This window comes from Bos indicus x Bos taurus, chromosome 18, assembly GCF_003369695.1.
Source record: "Bos indicus x Bos taurus breed Angus x Brahman F1 hybrid chromosome 18, Bos_hybrid_MaternalHap_v2.0, whole genome shotgun sequence".
NCBI classification, from domain to species: domain Eukaryota; kingdom Metazoa; phylum Chordata; class Mammalia; order Artiodactyla; family Bovidae; genus Bos; species Bos indicus x Bos taurus.
This window is the reverse complement of record NC_040093.1, coordinates 11,398,544-11,420,940: the sequence shown is the minus strand read 5'-3', so window position 1 is coordinate 11,420,940 and position 22,397 is coordinate 11,398,544. Positions and strand designations below refer to the sequence as shown.

The 22,397-nt window shown below is 51.3% G+C and overlaps 1 protein-coding gene across 2 annotated transcripts in view; it reads right to left on the bottom strand.

The window, feature by feature from the left end:
• Positions 1-5,457: 5,457 nt before the first annotated feature.
• The window catches only part of SLC8A2 (solute carrier family 8 member A2), a 34,803-nt gene continuing 17,863 nt past the window's right edge, over positions 5,458-22,397 (bottom strand). The window contains exons 5-10 of one of the 2 annotated variants that reach the window (XM_027515330.1): positions 16,996-17,099; positions 16,833-16,850; positions 15,295-15,419; positions 14,890-14,989; positions 10,235-10,513; positions 5,458-7,821 (exon numbers count right to left, since the gene is read on the bottom strand). In XM_027515330.1, coding sequence (XP_027371131.1) covers positions 7,445-7,821; positions 10,235-10,513; positions 14,890-14,989; positions 15,295-15,419; positions 16,833-16,850; positions 16,996-17,099 — 1,003 coding nt within the window. In that variant the 3' untranslated portion in view covers positions 5,458-7,444. Of the gene's footprint in view, positions 7,822-10,234; positions 10,514-13,946; positions 14,178-14,889; positions 14,990-15,294; positions 15,420-16,832; positions 16,851-16,995; positions 17,100-22,397 lie in introns of those variants that run through there. The other variant, XM_027515331.1, reaches the window with a different exon arrangement.

Sequence of the window (22,397 nt, the reverse complement as noted above, 5' to 3'; positions counted from 1 at the left end):
GGCTGCAGCATTCCCTGGCTTGTGGCCACATTGCTCCAGTCTTCAAGACCAGCATCTTCAAATCTCTGCCCCATCTTCACACGGCCTCCTCCTCTGCGTGTGGCATTATCTCCTGTTTGCCTCCCCCTTCTGAGGATCCATGCTGATCCAGGCTGATCCCGGATCATCTTCCCATCTCAAGATCCTTAACGTAATTACACCTGCAAAATCCTGTTTTGTCACATGAGTGAACACATTCACAGTCTCCAGAAATTAGGATGTGGATATCTTCTGGGCGGGGGGTCTATCATTCAGCCTACCACAGATGGTCTCCAACAACTCCTCCCCTTCTTCCAGGCACCCTCTCCACCCACCGAGAGGTGGTGTCTATTACCTTGCCCCTTGAATCCTGTGACTTGCTTTGACCCAGGGGATATGGCAGACATGGGCTTACAGCTTTCAAAGCAGCTCTCTTGGAATCCAGACACCATGCCATAAAGAGTTCACTTAGCCAAGGGGGCTCCAAAGAGAGCTGAAGTGGCCCAGCCCACAGACAGTACCCACTGCCAGCCACAGATGAAGGCACCTTGCAACCCCAACCAAGCTCCAAGATGGACACAGCCACATGGTGACCTCAGCCACCACCACCAGCAACACACAGAATTGTGAGGATTGTTGTTTTAAGCCACCAAGTTTCAGGGTGGTTTGTTGCTCGGTCATAGATAACTGTTACACACAGAGAGACACAGACACAGGGGAGGTGGGGGGCGGGGGGAGGCTGACACTTGGAAAGAGAGAGAGAAAGAGGGAAGGCATGAAGATACAATTGAGAAAGCAAAGCAGAGACACACAGAGAGAGGGGAAATTAAGGAAATGGAGGAGACAGCATCAAAGAGAGACAGAGACCTCTGGAAAGAGATGGACAGGGTGGTGCGGAGGGAGACAGCAGTGTACAGACAAGATACAGAAGAAAGGGAAACAGAAATTGTCAAGAAAGACACGGGCTCCTGTCAACAGCCCTGGCTCAGCTTTCAGCTGACAGTCAGCATCAACTGTCAGCCACGTGAGGAAGTTATCTTAGGAGTTAGTGACTTGCCTTCAGATAACTGCAGTCTCATCTGACAGCTGATCACAATCGTGAGAGACCCCAAGTCCACCCGGAGAGCCTAAGTGAACTGGGGCCAACCACAAGAGATAATAACTTGTCATTTTTAAGTCGCTAAGTTTGGGGTGGTTGTTAGGTAACCACACGTACCCAGAATGAGATGCTTGGAATGTCACAGAAAGGTGGGTGAAGAAATTGAAGGATTAGGGGGAGGTTTTAGTCTGAAGATTTATTTGGATGAAATAGACTAAGGACTCGGGGAACTGTTAAGACAGGTGAAGCAGAGGAAATGTGCATTTCAGAGTCTGGGAACATTAGAGGATCAGGACTGGATCCAGATGAAGACCTTAATCTCAGAACAGGTGATGCACAGACTTAGACAACAAACCGATGGGTGCCAGTTGGGGGGAAGGATCAGGGGAAGGGATAGGTAGAGAGTTTGGGATGGACATGTACACATGGCTATATTTACAATGCCTAACCAACAAGGACCTACTGTATAGCATGCGGAACTCAGCTCAACGTTGTGTGGCAGCCTGGATGGGAAGGGAGTTTGGAGGAGAATGGATACATGTATATGTATGGCTGACTTCCTTCGCTGTTCACCTGAAACTGTCACAGTATTGTTAATCCGCCATACTCCAATACAAAATGAAGGTTTTTTTTTTTTTTTTTTTTTTTTTTAAAGAGCAGGCGATACAAAGAATCTGGGGCTCTTTGGCATTAATTTCAGTGGTGATTTCATACCTAGAGTCTGATTGCTTTTCAGAGCATCAACTCTATGAGTTTCCGCAAAGCTTTCTGCAGAAGAGACTGTTCATTGCTCCTCAACATCCAATCTCTCATCTTCCTTTAAAAATCCTCTATGACTTTTAGCATGATGACTGAGAACTAAAACTATATTTTCCCTAGCTCCTCTTCCAGCTCAGTGAAACCAGATGGTTCCGATCTGGACACTAAGATGTAGAAGGAAGCGATACGTGGAACTCCTGGGTCAAAGCCTTACAGAAGATGGTGGATCCGGGACCTCTCCTCCCCTCTCCCTCCTTCCGGTTGCATGATGACGTCATGGAGGTGCGCCATCTTGGACCAAATAGATGAGGGTCATAGTCCGGCTATGTCCGAGTGACTAGTAGAGCAGCTACTTTGCATGCTTCCGTGGCAGCTCAGACGGTAAAGAATCTGCCTGCGATGCAGGAGACCTGGGTTCGATCCCTGGGTCAGGAAGATTTCCTGAAAAAGGGAATGGCAACCCACTCCAGTATTCTTGCCTGGGAAATCCCATGGACAGAAGAGCTACAGTCCCTGGGGTTGCAAAGAGTCGGACAGGACTGAGCGACTAACACTTTCACTTTCCTGAAATAGAGCTGCCGTACCAGCTGTAACTGTTACACAAGAGAGAAATAAATTCTAATCTTATTTAAACCACTACTATTTTGGATCCCTGCTAGTCACATCTAAACTCATACCTAATTGCTATTAATAAAAATATGAATAGGAAGCTCTTATGGGGCTCCCCTGGTGGCTCAAAGGGTAAAGAATCCGCCTGCAATGCGGCAGACCTAGGTTTGATCCCTGGGTCGGGAAGATCCCCTGGAGAAGGAAATGGCAACCCATTCCAGTATTCTTGCCTGGAGGATCCCATGGACAGAGGAACATGGCGGGCTATAGTCCATGGGGTCGCAGAGTCGGACATAACTGAGCAACTAACATTTTACACTTCTGAGGGCTTACATAGAGCACCTCTCCAGGTTCCAGAAACCAGCCCGGCAGGATAGAAGTGGGAACATCTTATTTTCTAGCCCCAGACTGCCCACCATCCCTTGTTTCCCTATACCGTGCACAGCCTTGTTAATATCTCCTTTTTAACATTTGCCTAAGTCACCCAGTTCGGTGACACGGGCGTCCTGTGGTGTCTTACTACAGAGTCCTTGCCCTCACAAGTCCCAGCGAGGCTATCACCTCTGGCACCCTGTTGGGCATCTGTCCCCCTGACCACAGTGTCAGCCTGGGAAGAACAGGGTCCAGCAACATTTTGGTCTCTGCAGTGTCCCATGCACAGTGCCAGACACAGGCAGGCACCCAATGGACACGTGAATGAAAGAATCCCAGGGTCTGCAGGGAGAGGAAAGCATACTCCCGCTTTTCTATTTCTTGTCCCCTGGGCTTGATGATTGAAGAACTGGGACTCAGGTGACAAAGCAGTTTATGGGAAGTCTTGCATTTCTCTGTCCTTTTGACGCTAGTTGTTCCTGGATGGGGTGTGTATGTGTAAATGAGCAAGTAAACTGGAAAGTATAACTATTCCCATCTACTAAGCTCTTACTTTGTTGTTCACTCACTAAGTTGTATCCGACTCTCTGGGACCCCATGAACTGCAGCACACCAGGCTTCCCTGTCCTTCACTATCTCCCAGAGTTTGCTCAAACTTAATGTCCATTGAGTCAGTGATGCCATCCAACCATCTCATCTTCTGTAGCCCCCTTACCCTCTTGCCTAAGCTCTTACTGTTGTTAGGTAGTAGTCTAAAAAATATATATGTATATTTAATACAATAATCATACAATTTAATACAATAATCTTGTGAAACAGGGACTTCTTAGTATTAGTTCCTATTATTATTAGGCACTATTAGTTCCTATTATTATTGAAAGTGAAACTGTTAAAGTCACTCAGTTGTCTCCAACTCTGTGACCCCATGAGTTGTAGCCCACCAGACTCCTCTGTCCATGGGAGCAGGCAAGAATACCAGAGTGGGTAGCCATTCCCTTCTTCAGATCTTCCTGACCCAGGGGTTGAATCCAAGTCTCCCCCATTGCATGCAGATTCTTTACCATCTGAGCCACCAGGGAAGCCCCCAGATGGTAAAGTGTCTGCCTACAATGCGGGAGACCCAGGTTCGATCCCTGGGTCGGGAAGATCCCCTGGAGAAGGAAATGGCAACCCATGCCAGTACTCTTGCCTGGAAAATCCCATGGACTGAGGAGCCTGGTAGGCTACAGTCCATGGGGTTGCAAAGAGTCAGACACGACCGAGCGACTTCACTTCACTTCATCCCCATTTTCCAGGTGAAGGAACTGAAGCACTAAGACAGTAAATCATTATGCTATGTCGTTTCCAATGACAAATAATTCAAATTGCTCCCAAGCTGCCCCTTGGAAGACCTTGTATCCAGGCGAGGAACATGGCGTTGCTGGTGGGGTGAATCGGCATCTGTGATGCTCCTTTTTGTGTCCAATCCCAAGCCCTGGAAACGCCCCTGTTTGAAGCAGAGACCGCACTCCTTTTCCTGTCCCCAGGCTCACACCTTTCCCTGCCTCTGTCCCCGTTGTCCTGGTTCACGTCTGGTAGAATTAAACGTGTCCTGCTCCCGTTCTGCGCCCTGGACGTCTTCTCTGCCCTTCCTCACTGCGGGACTTTGGGCAAGTTGCCTCCTCTCTCTGAGCCTGTTTCCTCAGTAGAAGGAATTGACTCTGATGACTGATGGCAGACCGCATAAGGCCGCACAGTGCAAGCATCATGGCCCTCCTCAACGCCCGCCGCTGTTGGCACTGTTCTCGCCAGGTTCAGATCCCTTGCCTTCAGTGCCCTCTTGCCCCACACCTCCTCCCACCTTGCAGGAAAAGCCCTCTCAGGCCCGTAACTTCCTTTAGAAACTCTCTCTCAAGATTCTCCAAACTCTGATCTACATGCTCTGACTCAGTTTCCCCACCTTCTACCCACTCCTCACTCTTCTTCAGTCTGACTTCTGCTCCCACATTCTCCCCTCAACTGCTTACATCAAGATCTAAACCCAAGGGGAGCCTCTAAGCTCTCATTTTCCTCCACTTCTTCACAGCCTTGGGTCCTGCTGACCATGCCCTCATTCTAGAAACTTCTCTCGGCTTCAGTTGCCCCACTCTCCTGGTTTCCCACCAACTTCTCTGGCTTCTTCTCCTCGACAGGTCTCCCACCTTCCATGTGGCCCTTAGATGTTAGGGGTCCTCAAGGCTCTGCTTTCTTCTCCTGCTACCCAGGCCCCAGAGCAGCCCCACCCCCTCCTGTGGCTTGGTGACACCTCCTTGCCAACAAATCCCAAATCTCTCTCAAGTGCAGCTCCCTGGGCTGAGCTCAAGGTGTCCCCCGGATGTCTCTTCACCCTCTAGATGGCTCACAGGCATCTCACATTCAGCATGAACTCACCTGAAACCTCTAAGCCTGTCCTTGGTACTTATCCCCACTTGGCTTTTCAAGCCCTCACTCTCTGGGCTGGAAATTCTTCACGCTGTCCAGTCCCTCCCTCCCAGATCCACTCCCCACATGTCCACACTCCATTCTTCCCTGTAGGATTCAACCACTTGCAAGACGACCAGTCATTAACTCACAAAGCTGGACACTTTTAAACAGGCTGTGCCCTTTATCGGGACACACACACACATACAAGTCCTCTGAGAAAGTTACCTGATTTCTTTAGGAAACCCCCATCAACCCCAGCTCTCTTCCTCAGGCAACGTAGGATCCTCCTCTTTTGTGTTCCCAGGATACCCTATGACGTAGAAGAGTTTGTGGTGGAGGGAATGGGAGCGTGGCTAGGGAAAGTTCCTGGGTGGCATGGGGCCGTGGCCAGGGAAGCTCCTGTGTGGAGGGGGCGTGGCCAGGGAAGCTCTTGGGTGAAGGATGGGGGCGTGGCTAGTAAAGCTCCCGGGTAATACGTGGGGGCGTGGTGAAGGGAAGCTCTGGGCGGACCTTCAGAGTGGTTGGTGCAAGCGGGCGTGTCCTGCAGAGGATGCTGGGAACATGGAAAAACCCAGGTTACTTGGTGTATTTTCCAGTTGCCCAAATCTTAAAGACTTCATTAGCTCTCTCGTCGTGAATTCCAACTTCCCACGGGGAGGCCGTTTTTCCAGGCATAATTTCAGTTTTATGGCAACTTTTACAGAAATCACCGAGACAGCGACTAGTGCTGATGAGCTGGGAGTAGAGAAGGGAGTACGCAACAGGTCTGGGATGTTGGGGGTGATGCACAACAGGAGGATAGGACGCTAAAAACCGGTGGGAAGCAGGTGTTATGGGGGTTGCAGGGGGGGTCCCAAGAAGTAGGCAGCACTCCTCACACCCCAAGTATGTCCTTTGGGCAGGAAACATCAACAGTAAGAAAATGTACATGGCCAGCCAACAGATAGGTGGCCTCCAAAGTTAAAAACACCCGCCCAGACCCCCCGACCCCCGTCCCACCCTCCCACCCACCCCTGCTCCCCTTCAGGCAGAGATGTGGCAGCATTTGCTGGCTTGTAGCATTGGTCCTCTGGGACCCTCGGTCTCCTCTTCGAGGGTCCTGCCCGAATTGGCTGGCACTGAGGGCAAATTGAGCCTTCTAGATTGTCGGGAGAGATTGGCTATATACTCCCGTGGATCCCCGGCCTCCTCCCCAAAGCCGCTTCTCACGGCTGGGGGTGTCTGCTGCCCTCTCAAAAGAAAAGTCTGTCACCCACCCCTTTTCCCCAAGTCATGCACCCTCCCGCATCCCCCCTGCCCCAAACACACTATATACACACACACACAGGCCCCCTCCCCTCCAAGGCATGGCTGGGCTCTCAGAGGTAGTGGAGGCAAGTGGGGGCTCTGGAATGTGAGAAGTTACAGGTCCAAAGTGCGCCTCCTCCAGCTTTGAAACCCCAAACGTCTCCCCTTCCCTCCCTTCTCCAAGCCTCGAGAATTAGCGTCCTCCCAAGGGCCTGAGTGGAGAAATCGGAGGTGGGGGAGGAGGGAGGTGTGTCCCCTCCCCCATGCACGCACCCACCTGTTCCCCTATCCCCCAGGCCGACGGAGCCCCCTGAGGGTTGGGGGGAGGCCCGAGATCCGTGACATCCTAGGATGGATCGGCCTCCTTCAAGGGCCCCTCAGGGAGGGCTAAGTTCTGAGGTCTTGGGGCACAGGTTCCTGGAAGGAGGCAGGGGTGTTCCTCTTGAGGACCGGGGACTTATGGGATAGAGCAAGGCTGGCAGTCTCAAGGGAGAGATCGAGAGGGTCACAGATGGGGTAGGGTTCTCGGGGTGGAGGTGGGGGGGGGGGGGCCTTGAGGTGGAAATTTCTCCAGGAACATAGACAGTAACGAACAGGGATGCGGGCAGGAGCTGCAGGTAACTGCAGGAGCTGTTCTTTGCAGGAGGACCTGGGGAGGCTCCGGAGGGAAAGAGTGAAGGCTGTTAGTGGGGACGGAGGACAGGGTGGGGGCGGTGAGGAGGGGGGCGATCACGTCCCTGGAGGAAGGGCGGCCGAGTCCCCGGAGAGGAGGTTGCCTCTCCGGAGGACCAGGGAGATGCAGTCCAGCACGGATGCAGCGATCTCTCGAGGCTGGAGGCGGAGTCCCTGCGGAGGGCCCTAGAAGCCCCGGATGTGGCAGTAAGCCTCTAGGCTGGCGAAGAGGATGTAAAGGAACCATAGGCCCAGAAAGAGCGCGGTGGTGGCGAGCTTGGGGCCGCGCGGGCCGCCCAGCTCGCCGCCGATGTGCGGCCGGCGGCGGTAGAGCAGCACGGCGATGCCCACGAAGGCGAAGACGGTGAAGAGAGTGACGGAGAAGGCCAGCGTGCCGGTGCGCACCTCGAAGGGGCGGCCCTGCACCGCCCAGTACACTGCGGCCACCGACCAGGCCACGCCCAGGCCCAGGAACACGTTCACGGCGTTGGAGCCCGTCACGTTGCCGATGGACGCGTCGGCGCACTGGTCCTGCAGCGCCGCCACCTTGCTGGCGAACGTGTCTGCGGGGCGGGGACATCGAGGGTCAGAGGGGGCTCAGCGGGTAACACCCTCCCCCCATCGCAAGCATCCGTCAGTCACCTGGTTCCCAGATAGACCCACCAGCACTCCGCTGACCCCGAGGATCCAGCGTGGTCAGAGCTCCAGTAGAGCGCCCCATGGATTCAATAGGCCAACTGAATCCTCACCCCCAAAGGCACCAATGGGATGCCCCATAGAACTAAAGTGGTGGGAAATGGTAGAAACCAGACGATTTCCCTCTTCTGGAGCTCTGGGCCCTTGATCCCACCCAGGGGGCAAAGTGAAAGTGTTAGTCACTCAGTTGTGTGGGACTGCCTCTTTGCGACCCCCGTGGACTGTAGCCCACCAGGCTCCTCTTGCCAGTGGGACTCTCCAGGTAAGAAAACTGGAATAGGTTGCCATTTCCTTCTCCAGGGGATCTTCTCCACCCAGGGATCGAACGTGGGTCTCCCACATCGAGGGCAGATTCTTTACCATCTGAGCCACCAGGGAAGCCCTAAGTCAGTTGCTTGACCTGTGCCTGCTGGCTATAGGCCCGGCTGCCTGCTTTGTTATGGAAGGTGTCTACATCCAATGGAATACACTACCTGCTCTCTGGAACTCATCACCTGTCTCTGGGGGATCCACTGCCTGCTTTCTAAGGGACTGGTCTGCACTCAATGCACAATCCATGCATTGCATGCAAGATCTGCATGCAATGTCTGGATGCACTGCCCACTGTCTGGAACTCAGCGCTTCTATGGGCCCTGCTATGTGATTTCTGTCAAGTCCTCACCTTAGTCTATGAAACCCTCTCCCATCACCTGTCTCTCCAATGCCCTGCCACATTCTTTGTATGGAATCTATCGTCTGGTTTTTACCATTTCCCACCACCTGTATGAGACATCTCATTATTTGCCTCAGGTGACGCATTGGATCAATGGGGTCCCCTGCCTAGTTTCTGTTATTCCCCACCATAGTCTATATTGCTATGGGCTCTGCTGCTTGCTCTATATGGGACTTGCCACCTGCTTTCTGTGGGATTTGTTGCCTGCCTTCTGTAGAACTCAGTCTACTTCGTGTGGGACACACTACTATATCGTTGTGGAAACCACTCTATTCTGTGGGGCCCGCTGCCTACTTCTCTGGGACTCGCTGCCTGCTTTCGATGGGAATCACTACCTGTTTCCCATGAACCTCCTCCTGCCTGTTTCCAGGCCCGGTCACCCCATTACCACCTGCCTGGACAAATGTCAGGCCCCACTCACCCGGCACCTCTTGCCCATCAGTTCCCTGCTTGGCTTCTGTCAAGCCTACAGCTTCGCTGCTCTGGCCTCCACCCATTTTTAGATAGCTTGCTAAGTTCGCAGGTCTCTAGAGTGGAGGGCAGGCCTCAGAACCGTTCACCGTGGTGGCTTTCTGCAGGCCCCACCACCTGCTTCCTGGGCCTACAGCGCCACCACCTGGCTGGTGAATGCATTTGATGATGAGGAAAAGAAAGCTGTGAGGCTCCGAGCTTAGTCTTCTCTCTCCTGTAGGAATTTGTCTGCGCCGCCTGGTTTCTCAGGGACCCTCCCTCAGACTTGGGGGAAAGAAGATTCCTGGCCATGGTGATTCAGTAGAATATATGCTGTCGTCTCTGAGTCTTCTTTCTATGGCATTTCCTCCCATATCTGGTTTCTGCTCTGCCCCTTATCTTAATTGAAGCTTTGATGGCTTTAACTGGCCTGGTTAAAGCCTAGTGGCCTGGTTCTGATCATGCCCAGGAACAGAGGTCCATGGACTCTCCCATCTGGTTCCTTGGCAGGGGGAGGGGAGGTGAATATTAATATCTTGTTTCTACGGAACTCACTGCATGGTTTCTACGAGGTCCCCACCTTCTTTCTATGCCCCTCCCCTTCCAACACCGTCTCTTCAATGTCCTGCCACTTTCTTCTGACAAAATCCATCATCTGGTTTCTACCATTTCCTACCACCTTACTTCTATGGGACATTCCATCTGGTTGCTTTCAGGGAGAATTCAAGTTACATGGCTCGGTGGTTAAAAAAAAAATCCACCTGCCAGTGCATGAGATGTGGATCCAATGAGCCAGGAAGATCCCTTGGAGAAGGTAATGGCAACATACTCCAGTGTTCTTGCTTGGGAAATCCCATAGAGGAGCCTGGCAGGCTACAGTCCATGGGATCACAAAAAGTCAGACTCAACTTAGTGACTAAATAACAACAACAGATTGAATCCATGAGCTCCCCCCACCTAGATTCTATTATCCCCACCTTCCTATTTCTAAGGGACCCACCAGACTTGGTTCTGTCTGATTCTACCACCTTATTTCTGCAGGACCTTTCTCCTAGGCTCCTCCACCTGCCTGGCTTCTCTGAGACCCTCCCCCAACAAGTAGTCTCCCGAGAGGTTACCGGGGATGGAGGTGCCCAGGGCCACGAAGACAACAGCGTTGACCGAGTCCTTGAGGCCAACGGTGCAGCCGAAGTGGGAAGCGAGGTCCCCGATGAGGGCGGTGAGCAGCCCAATGACCAGGATGCAGACGCCGAAGCAGGCCCAGCCGTGGCAGTACTCGGTGGGGGGCACGCAGGCAAACAGAACCTTCCAGAACACCGTCAGGAAGTGCATGACGTAGTCAAAGCACGAAGGCAGCCGCTCCTCCCGGGACCCGTCCTCCTCCTCCTCCTCGTCCCCTGTGGGCACACGACCCAGCTGGGGCACACTCCCGTGCCTCCTTCCTCGCCTACAGAGCCCCCCCTTCTGTTGAACTCCCAGACAGTCTCACTCCCAGACAAATTACTTTCCCAGAATCCCTTGAAGCTAGGAGACTGTCTGGCCCCAGGTAAAAATATTCACTTTCCCAGAATCATCTGAAGCTATAGGAGGCCGTGTGCCCAGCTAAAAATATCCAGTTTCCCAGGATCCCTTCTGCTAGGGGTGGCCAGATCCCTAGCTAAAGATATGGCTTTTCCCAGAAGGTTTTATGGTCACTGGCAGTCATGTCTGCACCTGGAAATATTCACTTCCTCTGATTCATCACAGCTGATGGTAGCCACATGATCAGCTAAAGGTGCTCACTTTCCCAGAATCCTCTGCACCTAGAGAGAACCCCCTACCCAGCTAACATTAGTCACTTCCCCAGAATCCCTTGAGGCTATCAACAGTGCTGTCCTCGGATATAAATATTCACGTTCCCAGAATTCCGTGCAGCCAGCGGCAGTCATGTCCTCAGCTTAAACACTTGCTTCCCAGAATCCCTTGCAGCAAGGGCCATGTGACCCAGTCTGGCCAAGAGACATAAACAGAGGGTTCTGGAAAGCTCTAGCTTTCCCGATAGGGGCACTGTTATCATGGGCATGTTTTCTGAGTTTTGTAAAAGGTGCCTCATCCTTAGAGTTGTTTGTGTCACCTATGGTGACCGAATTTAACCCACTTTTGACCTGTGATTTGTGTAATGGGAAAGTGCAGATGAAATGTTTTCCTATGCTCACCCGAAACAGATAAGCGGAAAGCAATGAATGAGAAGCAATGAACGCACTTGAGTGTGCCAAGAATTACATCTGGAGGGGTACTGATAAGAAACACTGTAACCCCTGACCAGCAGCTCAGAGCAAGGGAGTAAAAGACCAGCCACCAGGTTATGAAGCCACTTTCCATGGTCTCACCCACTGGCTCCTTGGAATGTCAAGGAGCAGAGGACAGCTGGTGGCCATGGAGGCAGAGAGAGACTGGTAGATTTGGGTCATATATCCCTTTCCTACTTTTCCGGATCACATAGCCACTTGGCTTAAATAAAATAAGTAAAATGGAATTGGAAATTAAAACTGGAAACGCAAATGCAACAGGCACTCTGCTCCTTTCTATTTTCCTTGCCTTTTTTTTTTTTCCCTGCCTGGAATATGGACTTGTTACCTGGAGGTACAGCAGCCATCTTGCAACCATGAGGGCAACAGCTGAGAATGGGAAAGAGAAAGAAAGAAGGAGCCTGGGCCTTTAACGAACATTACTAGGCTGCTGCTAACTTTTTATTGCCTCCTACAGATTTTTTTTGTTGTTGTTCCACGTGAGACATAAACTAGTGTACTTAAGCCACTTATGGTCAAGTTTTCTGTTGTCTGTCACTGAATGAATCCCTAACTCACCACACGGCTCAGGCTGCAGCAGGAAGGACACACTCTTAGGGAGGAGGGGGCTGCTATCATTGCATCTTTTGGTGCTTCCCTCTTCCCTGCTCCAAATCCTGCCTTAGCTCCCCATTGCTCTCAGACCCAGGCCCACACTCCCACACTTCCAGTACCCACAGGCTCTGGCCTCTGCTTACTTCTCCAGCACCTGTCATCTAGAGAGAGCTTTATGAGTATGCTGTAGTTCTGGATCTGACGTTTTGGTATCAAATGCTGGATCCGCTGTGTGATCTTGAATCAGTGTCCTAACCTCCCTGAGCCTCCAAATAGCTATTTGAGAAATGGAAGCAATAATTGGACCTGCCTCGAGAAGGCTGTGATGATTGCATGAGTCAGGCCCTGTGATGTCTCCATGGGACCTGGCACATCTCCACTGTGATTGTTATTGTTTTGGCCATTGCTGTTGAAGGCCTTTTCCAGTGCCTGGGGGGATTCAAAGATGCTCAAAACCAAGTCCAGCCTGCAAAGAACATTCCACCAAGAATGGGAGGTAAAGGAAATACAAAAGCTCCTCTAAGCACAAGGTGGGACATGATTCATCTCCCAAGGAAGCGAGAAGCAGAATGCTTTGTGTTCACATGAGGAACCAAAAGCCATTTGCGGAACAAAGTACAAAATGATCAAGCCCCAACCCGGATACTCTGGGGACACTCATTAAATGAGTTCCCATAGGAAATGGACTTCAAAGCTGCCTGACACTCAACCCATCTTCATCATTATCATCATCATAGTTATTATTGTTACTGTTATTATTATCGCTACTTCCTCTAATCACCTGCTTTCTATAGACCTGTGGCCTCCATGACCACCATCTCATGTCCACAGTTTCAGTTTTATGAACCTTCTTATGTTCACTACGTCCCTAGAGACATTGTTCTGGCTTCCCACTGTTCCTGAAGCTCAAATTGCTTGCCACATCCTCTGAAACCTTGCCTGACCCATCTCCTGCCAGTTTTTTTTTAATTGTATTTACTTATTTATTTGATTGTATGGCATATGGGATCTTAGTTCCCCAACCAAGGATGGAACCCGTGCCCCCTGCCTTGGGAGCCTGGAGTCTTAACCCCTGGACCACCAGGGAAGTCTCTCCTGCCAGTTTTGACAGCCTCAGCTCATACCTGCTCCCACCCTCTCCCACTTCCTTCCATAGGCTCTCTCTCTCCAGAAGCTTCCATCATTTAAAACATTCCATGGCTCCCCATTGCATCTAAAATGACACCCAAGCCCCCTCCTGTGGCCTCTAAGGCCTTTGGGGTCTGGACCCTGCTCACCTCCAACCTAATCCCAGTCCTCTTCTTCATGCCTGAAACCAGTCACCGTCCCCAAATGTGCCATAATCTCCCACATTTCCATACACAACACTTCCCTCCACCTGGCACTCTCTTCCTGGCCAACTCCTATTCCTATTTGAAAAATCAGATCAGAAGCCTCCTCCTCCAGGAAGCCCTCCTTGACCTTCAAGCTGGGTCAGACACCTGGTCTGGGCTCCCTCAACCCAGGCCTGCCCACTCTGGCTCATCATTCTCTTGTGACAGGTCTGTCTCTCCCATTGGACAGTGAGCTCTGTGAGAACAGGGCCCAAGCTGCCAAGAGCATTTCTTTGTCTCCAGCAATGTCCCTACATCAGACGGGGGCCACAGAATCCCTTCCCAGGTGGTGCTAGTAAAAAACTTGCCTGCTGATGCAGGAGACCTAAGAGACACAGGTTCAATCCCTGAGTCAGGAAGATTCCCTGGAGAAGGAAATGGCAACCCACTCCAGTATTCTTGCCTGGAAAACCCCATGGACAAAGGAGCCTGGTGGGCTACAGTCCATGGGGTTGCAAAGAGTTGGACACAACTTAGCAACTGAACAGCAACAACAAAAACAAGTGTACTATTTAGGTACTTAAAGCTGATTGATTCTAATGCAAATAAATGTACAATACAATAAACTCATGGATGATACATATACATAAAAGAAACAGATGCTGAAAGAAGAATGTGGCTTCAGAGGGGATGCCTCTTCCCTGCTATTAGGCTTCCAATATGGTGTCTCTGGGACCACTACCTTGTACTTTTCCATCGCGGATCCCTGGCTTCTTCTGATCCCACCAACCAGTTTCTTTCTGACCATAGTTCCTTGTGTGTGTTTATTTTCCACCAGGGTTGGCCTCCCTGAAGAAAACCTGATGCTGTGCAAGGGACAGAAGTCCTGAGTTCCACCCTGGCCCTTTCTGGATTCCCTGTGGGACTTCAGGCCAGTCCCTCCTATGTCTCTGGGCCTCAGTTTCCCCCAGCTCTATCACAAAGGGTCTCCAAGACAGCCTGTGAATCCATGTCATCATACATCTGGCCACAGGGAGGCAGTGTGGGCCTTCGGAGGCCTAAGAGGTGAGACCCACTGGGGTGGGAGAGTTGGGTGCCCTGGTGACCGTCTCCATGGTAACAGAGGAGCCCAGGCCCAGGAGGGGAGGCCGAACCATTTAACCTGTTTCCACCCTCCAATTGCCTGAATGCCAGGAGAAAGCCCAGACTGGGACCCCTCCTTCCCACAGTGCTCCACCTCTGATCCTGTCTGCGCAAACTTTCTGCCTCTCTCTCTGGCCTTCTGCCTCCTCATTCTCTACATCTTTCATGTATCTGGAAGATGTCTCTGCATCTCTGTCCTTCCTCGGGATTCTCTGTGCTTTTCTATGTGTCTGTCTCTCCTATTTGTATTCATTTCCTATCTTTTCCTTTGTCTCTCTGTATCTCGATCTTTTTCTTTGCGTTTCCCTGTGTCTCTCCTGTCTTCTCTGATCTTTTCCCCTTGTCCCTCTTCCCTTCTCCTTTTTATTTCTCTTTTTCTGTCGGTCTCTGTCTCTTCATCCCTCTCTTCTTCCTCTCTCCTCCCTCCCCACTTACCTGCGCTCACCGTAATTGCCTCTAAAAACTGCTCTCTCCACGAATGAGTCCCAATCACCAAAGCCAAGTTCGTTTTCTTGATGAGTTTATCCACCGTATTCTGGGGATGAGAGGGTAGGGAGAGACCATGGTCCATGACCACCTTAGGGCAGCTCCATGAGAGGTCCTGGGGATGGAGGCTCACACCCCATGCTCAGGGGTCCTCAACTTTCCATAGCTGGGTTCTACTAGCAAGAAGGGACAAGGGAGGCGTGTGCTGTCCATGGTGCTAACAGAGGAACGTGGAGGGTGCCCTCAGACCTTGGGTGCCCCTCCCTGTGACCCTCATAGTTGATCCCTTCTTGGACTATCCCCAAGGTAATGATACAGGCAAGACTCCAGGAAAGTGGGCCCCCAGAAAATCACCTTAAAATCATATGACTCCTCAATGATGACCTCCAGTCGACAGTTTTCCCCAAGAACCGGCTTGCCCATTTCTGCTATCCTCTGAGCCTCTTCCTCCTCAGCCGTCAGTTTCCTGTCCCCATCCCCTGCAGCATGAGGGGTGCGAGTTAGACTCCAGGGCACCTGCGATGCCTTCACTACCTCTTCCCATCCAAAAGAAAACACTGCTCTTCTCTGGGATGCCTCCTTGGTAAGGCTTCCTCAGCCTGTCCCTACATCCCATCTGACCACCACTTTCCCCAACCAGAGGCCCAGCTCCCACACCCTGGTCCATGAAGTTCGGCTGGTGGACTCTGAGGTTCATATAGTAGAGGGGCTGTGTGACCATGGGCAGTGCCTTAGTCTCACTGTGCCTCAGTGTTCATATCTACAAAATGGGTACAATAACTACCGACCTCATAAGGTGGTTACGAGCATTAAAGAAGTTAATTCATGTAAAGGGCTTAGAACAGTGCCTGGTACACAATAATTAAAAAATGTTAGTTTATTATGATTACTGCCATTATCATTACCACCCTGTGGAAGAGGTTTTATATAATTATATATATATATAATAGAAAAGATATTACCTATTTATATAAATTTATATTGATATGTAAAATAGATTTATATTGATTAAATAGATTATATATATATATATATATAAATAGATTATACTGACCCTTTGCTCCAAGCCCAGCACCGACCCAATCCTAGGTCTCAAAAGAAAGCCACCCACCAACCAAGAACATTCTCAAAACTATGCTTGAGTGAGAAATGACTTTGATTGTGTTAAGCTATTGGGATTTGTGGGCTTACTTCTTACAGCAGCTTGTATTACTTATCCTAACTAATACAACCTTCAGCCTATCCCTAATCTTAACCCCCAACCTCAATTCTGATCTCAACTCCAAAACTACTCAGTCACTATCTCCAAGCCCCTGACCCTAGTCCCAACTCTCACCCCAAATTTCTCACCTTGGCCCCAGCTCTACCCTCAAATCCTTCAAACTCACCTCAAATTCCAAACTTAGCTTTGACCTCAATCTGGCCCCAGTTCTAATCAGATCCTATCACAAACCTAGAAGCCAATCTCTGTCTTAATTTTAGCTTTGCTGCTGCTGCTGCTAAGTTGCTTCAGTTGTGTCCGACTCTGTGTGACCCCATAGACGGCGGCCCACCAGGTTCCCCCGTCCCTGGGATTTGACCCAGTCCTAATACTGATCCCAGACCCCAACCCCAACCCAGTTCTATTCGACCCCAAACCTGATTCCCTCTGATGCCACCACAAACCCACATCAGATTCTATGACATACTTTCTTCCCCATCTTAACTACAAACAAAACATGATCTTGGCCTTCGAGCCTCTGTCACCCCAATTTCACACTGGTCCCACCAAATTGATTGCACCTGCAATCTGCCTCAAACCTGATCTGGAGGGGAGTTTGAGGCCTGACCCGCCCCCAAGACCCTCCCTCCAGTGACCCCCCCTCCCAAAGACCAGAAGTAACTCCACTCACCTTGGTTGAGTAGCAGAGCTGGGGAGAGACAGAGACAGGGAGAAGGTGAGATCTTCTCTGGGAAGCTCAGATCCATGAACTTGAAGGGGCCACAACTGAACCTCCAAAGGTCCCCCCACCCTGGACCCCTTACCTCTCCCACAGCCCACCCATCACCTCTCACCTGAAATCCCTCGTTTAAGCCACTGTGGCTGGCCCAGTTCGATGAAGAAATTATCCTTTTTCTCATATTCCTCGTCATCAACTATCTTCACCTGAAGGGTTTTCCTGAAGGGAGAGGCAGAATCCCCAGCATAAGGCCCCCTGCCCATGACTCACCAATAACTCGCCCATTAGCCAATCAGTTTCTTGGGCACTCGCTCCATCTCAGGCTCTATAATCTCATTTCATCCTTACACCACCCTGGGGGGAAGGTTCTCTGCTTATCCCCATTTGACAGAGACACGCTCAGAAACATATGAAGAAGCCGCTATTATTGTTCAGTTGCTCAGTCGGGTCCGACTCTGCGACCCACGGACTGCAGCATGCCAGGCTTCCCTGTCCTCCACTATCTCCCGGAGTTTGCTCAAACTCATGTCCACTGAGTCGATGATGCGATCCAATCATCTCACCCTCTGTTGCCCCCTTCTCCTGTCCTCAATCTTTCCAGCAACAGGGTCTTTTCCAATGAGTTGGATCTTTGCCGAGTTTGTATTAAATATCGACCTGAGGACCTCCCTTGTGGTCCGGTGGTTAAGATTCTGCACTTCCAATGCAGGGGGCACGAGTTTGATCCCTGGTTGGGAACTAAGATCCCACATGTGGTGTGGTGTGGCCAAAACAAAAAGAACAAATTAAAAAAACTCAAAATAAGTATCAACCTGAGGGATCCTGATAAAACCAAAGTTAAACTGGGTGCTTCCTCTGCTCAAAACATTCACACAGACCTCCCTGTGTGAGTCCGCCTGCCAATGCAGGGAACACAGGTTTGATCCCTGGCCTGGGAGGATTCCACACATGCCACGGGGAACTTAGCCTTGTGAAACAATGAAGACCTAGCACCACCAAACAAACAAACAACAACGAAACCCCCCTAAAAAAAAATTCACACGGTTTCCATCTCACAAAGAGTAAAAGCCGAAGTCCCGAGAATGGCTCACAAGGCCCCCTGAAATCTAGCCCTCATTCCCCTCCTGGCCTCCCATCCCTCTCCCCTCACACACTCACCCCAGTAACACTGGCCTCCTCAGTGTTTTGAGAATGAAATAACAAGCCTGCTCGTGCCTCAGGGTCTTTGCACTGGCTGTTCCTTCCGCTGAGAACACTGTTCTCCCATGCTCGTTCCCTCAATTCCTCCAGTTCTCTGTTCAAACTTTACCTTCTTTTTCAATGAGACCCACTCCCTCCACCTTCTTTCATACTGAAATTCATGCCTGGACCTACCCCAGCGCACTCTTGGCCCCCTTCCCATGCTCCACGTTTTTGTTGTTTCAAATCATCTTCTAACGCACCACCAGCTGGGTTTATTTTGTTTGTTGTTTGCCATTTGCCTCTCCACATTAAGATATAAGCTCCTCCAAGGCAGCGATCTTAGTTCATTTATGTTCTTTGCTGTATCCCCAATGCCCAGAATAGTGCCTGGCATATAGTGTGACCTCCATAGACAGCCGTTAACTCAAATTCTTTAGCTTGGAAGACCCTCAACTTCCTGCCCCTTGTCTTCATTCGGAGGGGTAACTGAGCACTAAATGATTTTCTCAGCATCCCAGCTGCCATAGTAACCAGGGAATGGGAGGGGAGAAACAGCCAGAAGTCATCCATCCCCTTCAGGTACACAACAGACCCCCCTCAATTATGAAGACCCACAAGCCCACAATAACCCACAGCTCTGCCACCAGCAGCTATCTCAGCTGTAGGAACCACAAGGCCTGGCCCCAGAACCCAGAAACACAAACACCCAGCCCACACAGTCACCCAGCAGAGGAAGCAGAGCCAATCACACCGCCCACGCCCACACACCATCATACCCCGCAGCCATTCCCTATGCAGTGGCAAAATCGCACGGAACCAGATGCCAATTAGCACAACACCTCCACCACAGCCTGGGCAACAATGCCAACCTGTGAGACCCCTGCTGTGATTCCATGTAGAGTCTCCTTCCTTACCCCTCACTCTTTATGCCTCCTGGTGTCTCTGTTTATTCAGTCTCTCCCCGGCTCTCTGCCTTTCTCTCCGTGTTCTCCTCTCCCCATCTCCATCTCTCAGTGTCGGAGAGACTGAATGGGACAGAATGGAACAGCCAAACTCGACACAATCTAAGCAAAAGGGTCTCAACCATGCAGACATATCTAAACACATGAATGCCCAGGACACAGTGACACCCAAAGATGGACACACAAGACAGTCACGAGGGGGCATACATGCACTTCCACCTTCACCCACTTTCGGTTTCAAGACATTTAAAAGTTTCTGTTGGTTGAAAGAATGGCAGCCCCCACCCCTCAACTTAGGAGTGGGTTGGGAGCTGTCCGTGGTGCTGAAACACTGCAGCCAGGTGGAGTTGTCTCCTGACACATGCTTCTCACAGACATGTAGACAGCTGCTGACACGCTGACAAGGTGTCAGCACACATACACACATACACACACACACACACACCTCTGCCACTCATTCGCTTGCAGACATGCCGTGGTCCCCTGACACCCAGTGACAACGTGCACCAGTTGGCACTCTGACAAGTGTGTCCGCTTGGGACCCAAAAGGAGGAGAAGCCCAACCGGCAGGGGACAGCAAGAGGAACTGGAGCTAGATGAGGGCGGGGCTTCCTGAGGTCAAAGGAAGCAGCTTTAGCAGTACGGGATTAACAGATACACACCATTATATAGAAAATAGATAAGCAACAAGAATTTACTGTATGGCACAGGGAACTATATTCAATATCTTGTTATAACCTATAATGGAAAAGAATCTGAAAAAGAATATATATATGCTGCTGCTGCTAAGTCGCTTCAGTTGTGTCCGACTCTGTGCGACCCCATAGACGGCAGCCCACCAGGCTCCCCCGTCCCAGGCAAGAACACTGGAGTGGGTTGCCATTTCCTTCTCTAATGCATGAAAGTGAAAAGTGAAAGTGAAGTCGCTCAGTCGTGTCCGACTCTTCGAGACCCCATGGACTGCAGCCCACCAGGCTCCTCCGTCCATGGGATTTCCAGGCAAGAGTACTGGAATGGGGTGCCACTGCCTTCTCCAACATATATATATGTCTGAACCACTTAGCTGTACATCTGAAATGATCACAATATTGTAACTCAACTATAATTCAGTTAAAATTGATCATTTTTTAAAAAGGAAACAGCCTTCCTCCCCAGCCTGACATTCTGTCATCCTCACGCCCTCGTTTCCTGGAAACTCCACTTTCCCACCCCTCACAGGCTCTGATTTCACACCCAGTCTCTTTCTCATACTATCTCCCATTCTCTCATGCTGACTGGAACTCTTCTCTCTCTGTAGCATCAGCAGGACTTTCCCTTCCCTGAGTCCGCCTGGGTTCCTCTCAGAGAGAAGAATGTCTCTCGTTACCTCCCGCACTTCTATTCCTTTCAGTCTTCTTCCATCTCAGTCTCCAATCCCTATTTCCCTCTTTTTTCTGGCCTCACCAGGTGACAGGAGGGATCTTAGTTCCCCCACCAGGGATCGAACCTGTGGCCCCTGCACTGGGAGTGCAGAGTCTTAGCCACTGGACCACCAGGGAAATCCCTCTTTCCCCCTCTCCTGATGGGCCTCTGTCACTCAGTTTCCATCTCTCGTGGCATCTGTCTATAAGCCTCTGTCTTTCTGTCTCCTGTCTTCTGTCTCCCTGTCTTTCACCCATCTGGTTGCCTCTCTGTCTCTCTCTTGCATCTCTCCCCTCTACCCCATATCTCTGGGCGTCTCTCTTCCATCTCCCTGTTGATCCTGCCTGGGGTCAGCCCTCCAGCCTGGCTGTTTCTCCAGGCATCTCTAATTAGTGCCTGCCCATCAGAGAAAGGATGTGTTTCCCTGAACGCTAATTAGCCTCCTGCTCTCTGTCTCCTGAAACCACAGCTGGCAGCCTGGGCGGGGGCGGAGGGCAGAGGGTGTCCCAGCCTGGGGAAGCCGTAGGGGCGGGCGGAGGAGAAGCCCTGAGGAAGCCCGCGGCCGCAGGCGAAAAGTTGATTGGAAGCCGTAGACTACAATTCGGACTGGGACAAGCAGAAAGACAACTCCCTCCACGCCCTCTGCCTCGGGTGTGAGAGATGGGGCCTAGAATGGTGCTCTGGGCCCTCAACCCAAGTCAGAACAGAGACAGATGGAAAGGTATGGAGAGTCTGTGACTGAAATATAACCCGAGTCAGAGAGCTGGATCCCGGGGACAGAGATCCAGAGATGACACAAACTCTCCCGAGAACGAGAGATGCAGAGACGCAAAGGGAGAGGTGAAGAGGCAGGGTGAGCAGTGAGCAGCTGAGCTGGGAGGCCGAGCCGCAGAGGCTGGGAGGGGGAGAGGGAGGGGGCGCGGTGGGGGCTCTGCTCGGTGTGGGGAGCGTGGGCGGCGGGAAGAGGGAGACAGACGGGCGTGCGGGGGCGGAAGGGAGCGGGCGGGAGCTGGGATGTGAGGCTGCCGGCACGCGCACCGGGAGACTCGGGCATCTGCGCAAGGGGGTGGCCGGGTGTCTGGGCGTGAGAACAGTCCTGACTCTGCGTCCGTGACTTTGCATGTCTGTATGTGCCCGGTGCGCCTGCTGGTTCTGTCTGTCTGTCTACATACGTACGTAGCCAGCTCCTCTCCGGAGACTCGGTCTCCCACATCCCAGCCCTCCTTTCCCGTGTCTCTTCCTAGGCCCCCAGATTTCTACCTCGACTTTCCCCAAAGCCTCGCCTACATTCCCCCTACCCAAGAGCTCCCCTCCTTCCCCCCGCCCACCTCCTTTAGGCCACGCCCCATCTCCTTAGACCCCGCCCTCTTCCGCTGTCCTCAGCCTTTGCCTCGCGTCCTAGCCACGAAATTAAAAGCCGCTTGCTCCTCAGAAGAAAAGCTATGGCAAAGCTAGACAGCATATTAAAAACCAGAGACATTACTTTGGCTGACAAATGTCTGAATAGTCAAAGCTATGGTTTTTCCAATAGTCATGTACAGAATGCAAGATTTGGACCATAAAGAAGGCTGAGCGCTGAAGAACTGATGCTTTTGAACTGTGGCGTTGGAGAAGACGCTTGAGAATCTCCTGGACTGCAAGGAGATCCAACCAGTCAATCCTAAAGGAAATCAGTCCTGAGTATTCATTGGAAGGACTGATGCTGAAGCTGAAACTCCAGTACTCTGGCCACCTGATGCGAAGAGTCAACTTATTGGAAAAGATCCTGATGCTGGGAAAGATTAAGGGCAGGAGAAGAGGGTGACAGAGGATGAGACGGTTGGATGGCATCATCGACTCAATGGACATGAGTTTGAGCAAACTCCGGGAGATAGTGAAGGACAGGTAAGCCTGACAAGCTGCAGTTCATGGGGTCGCAGAGTCGGACACGACTGAGTGACTGAACAACAACCACTCAGACCCCACCTAGCTC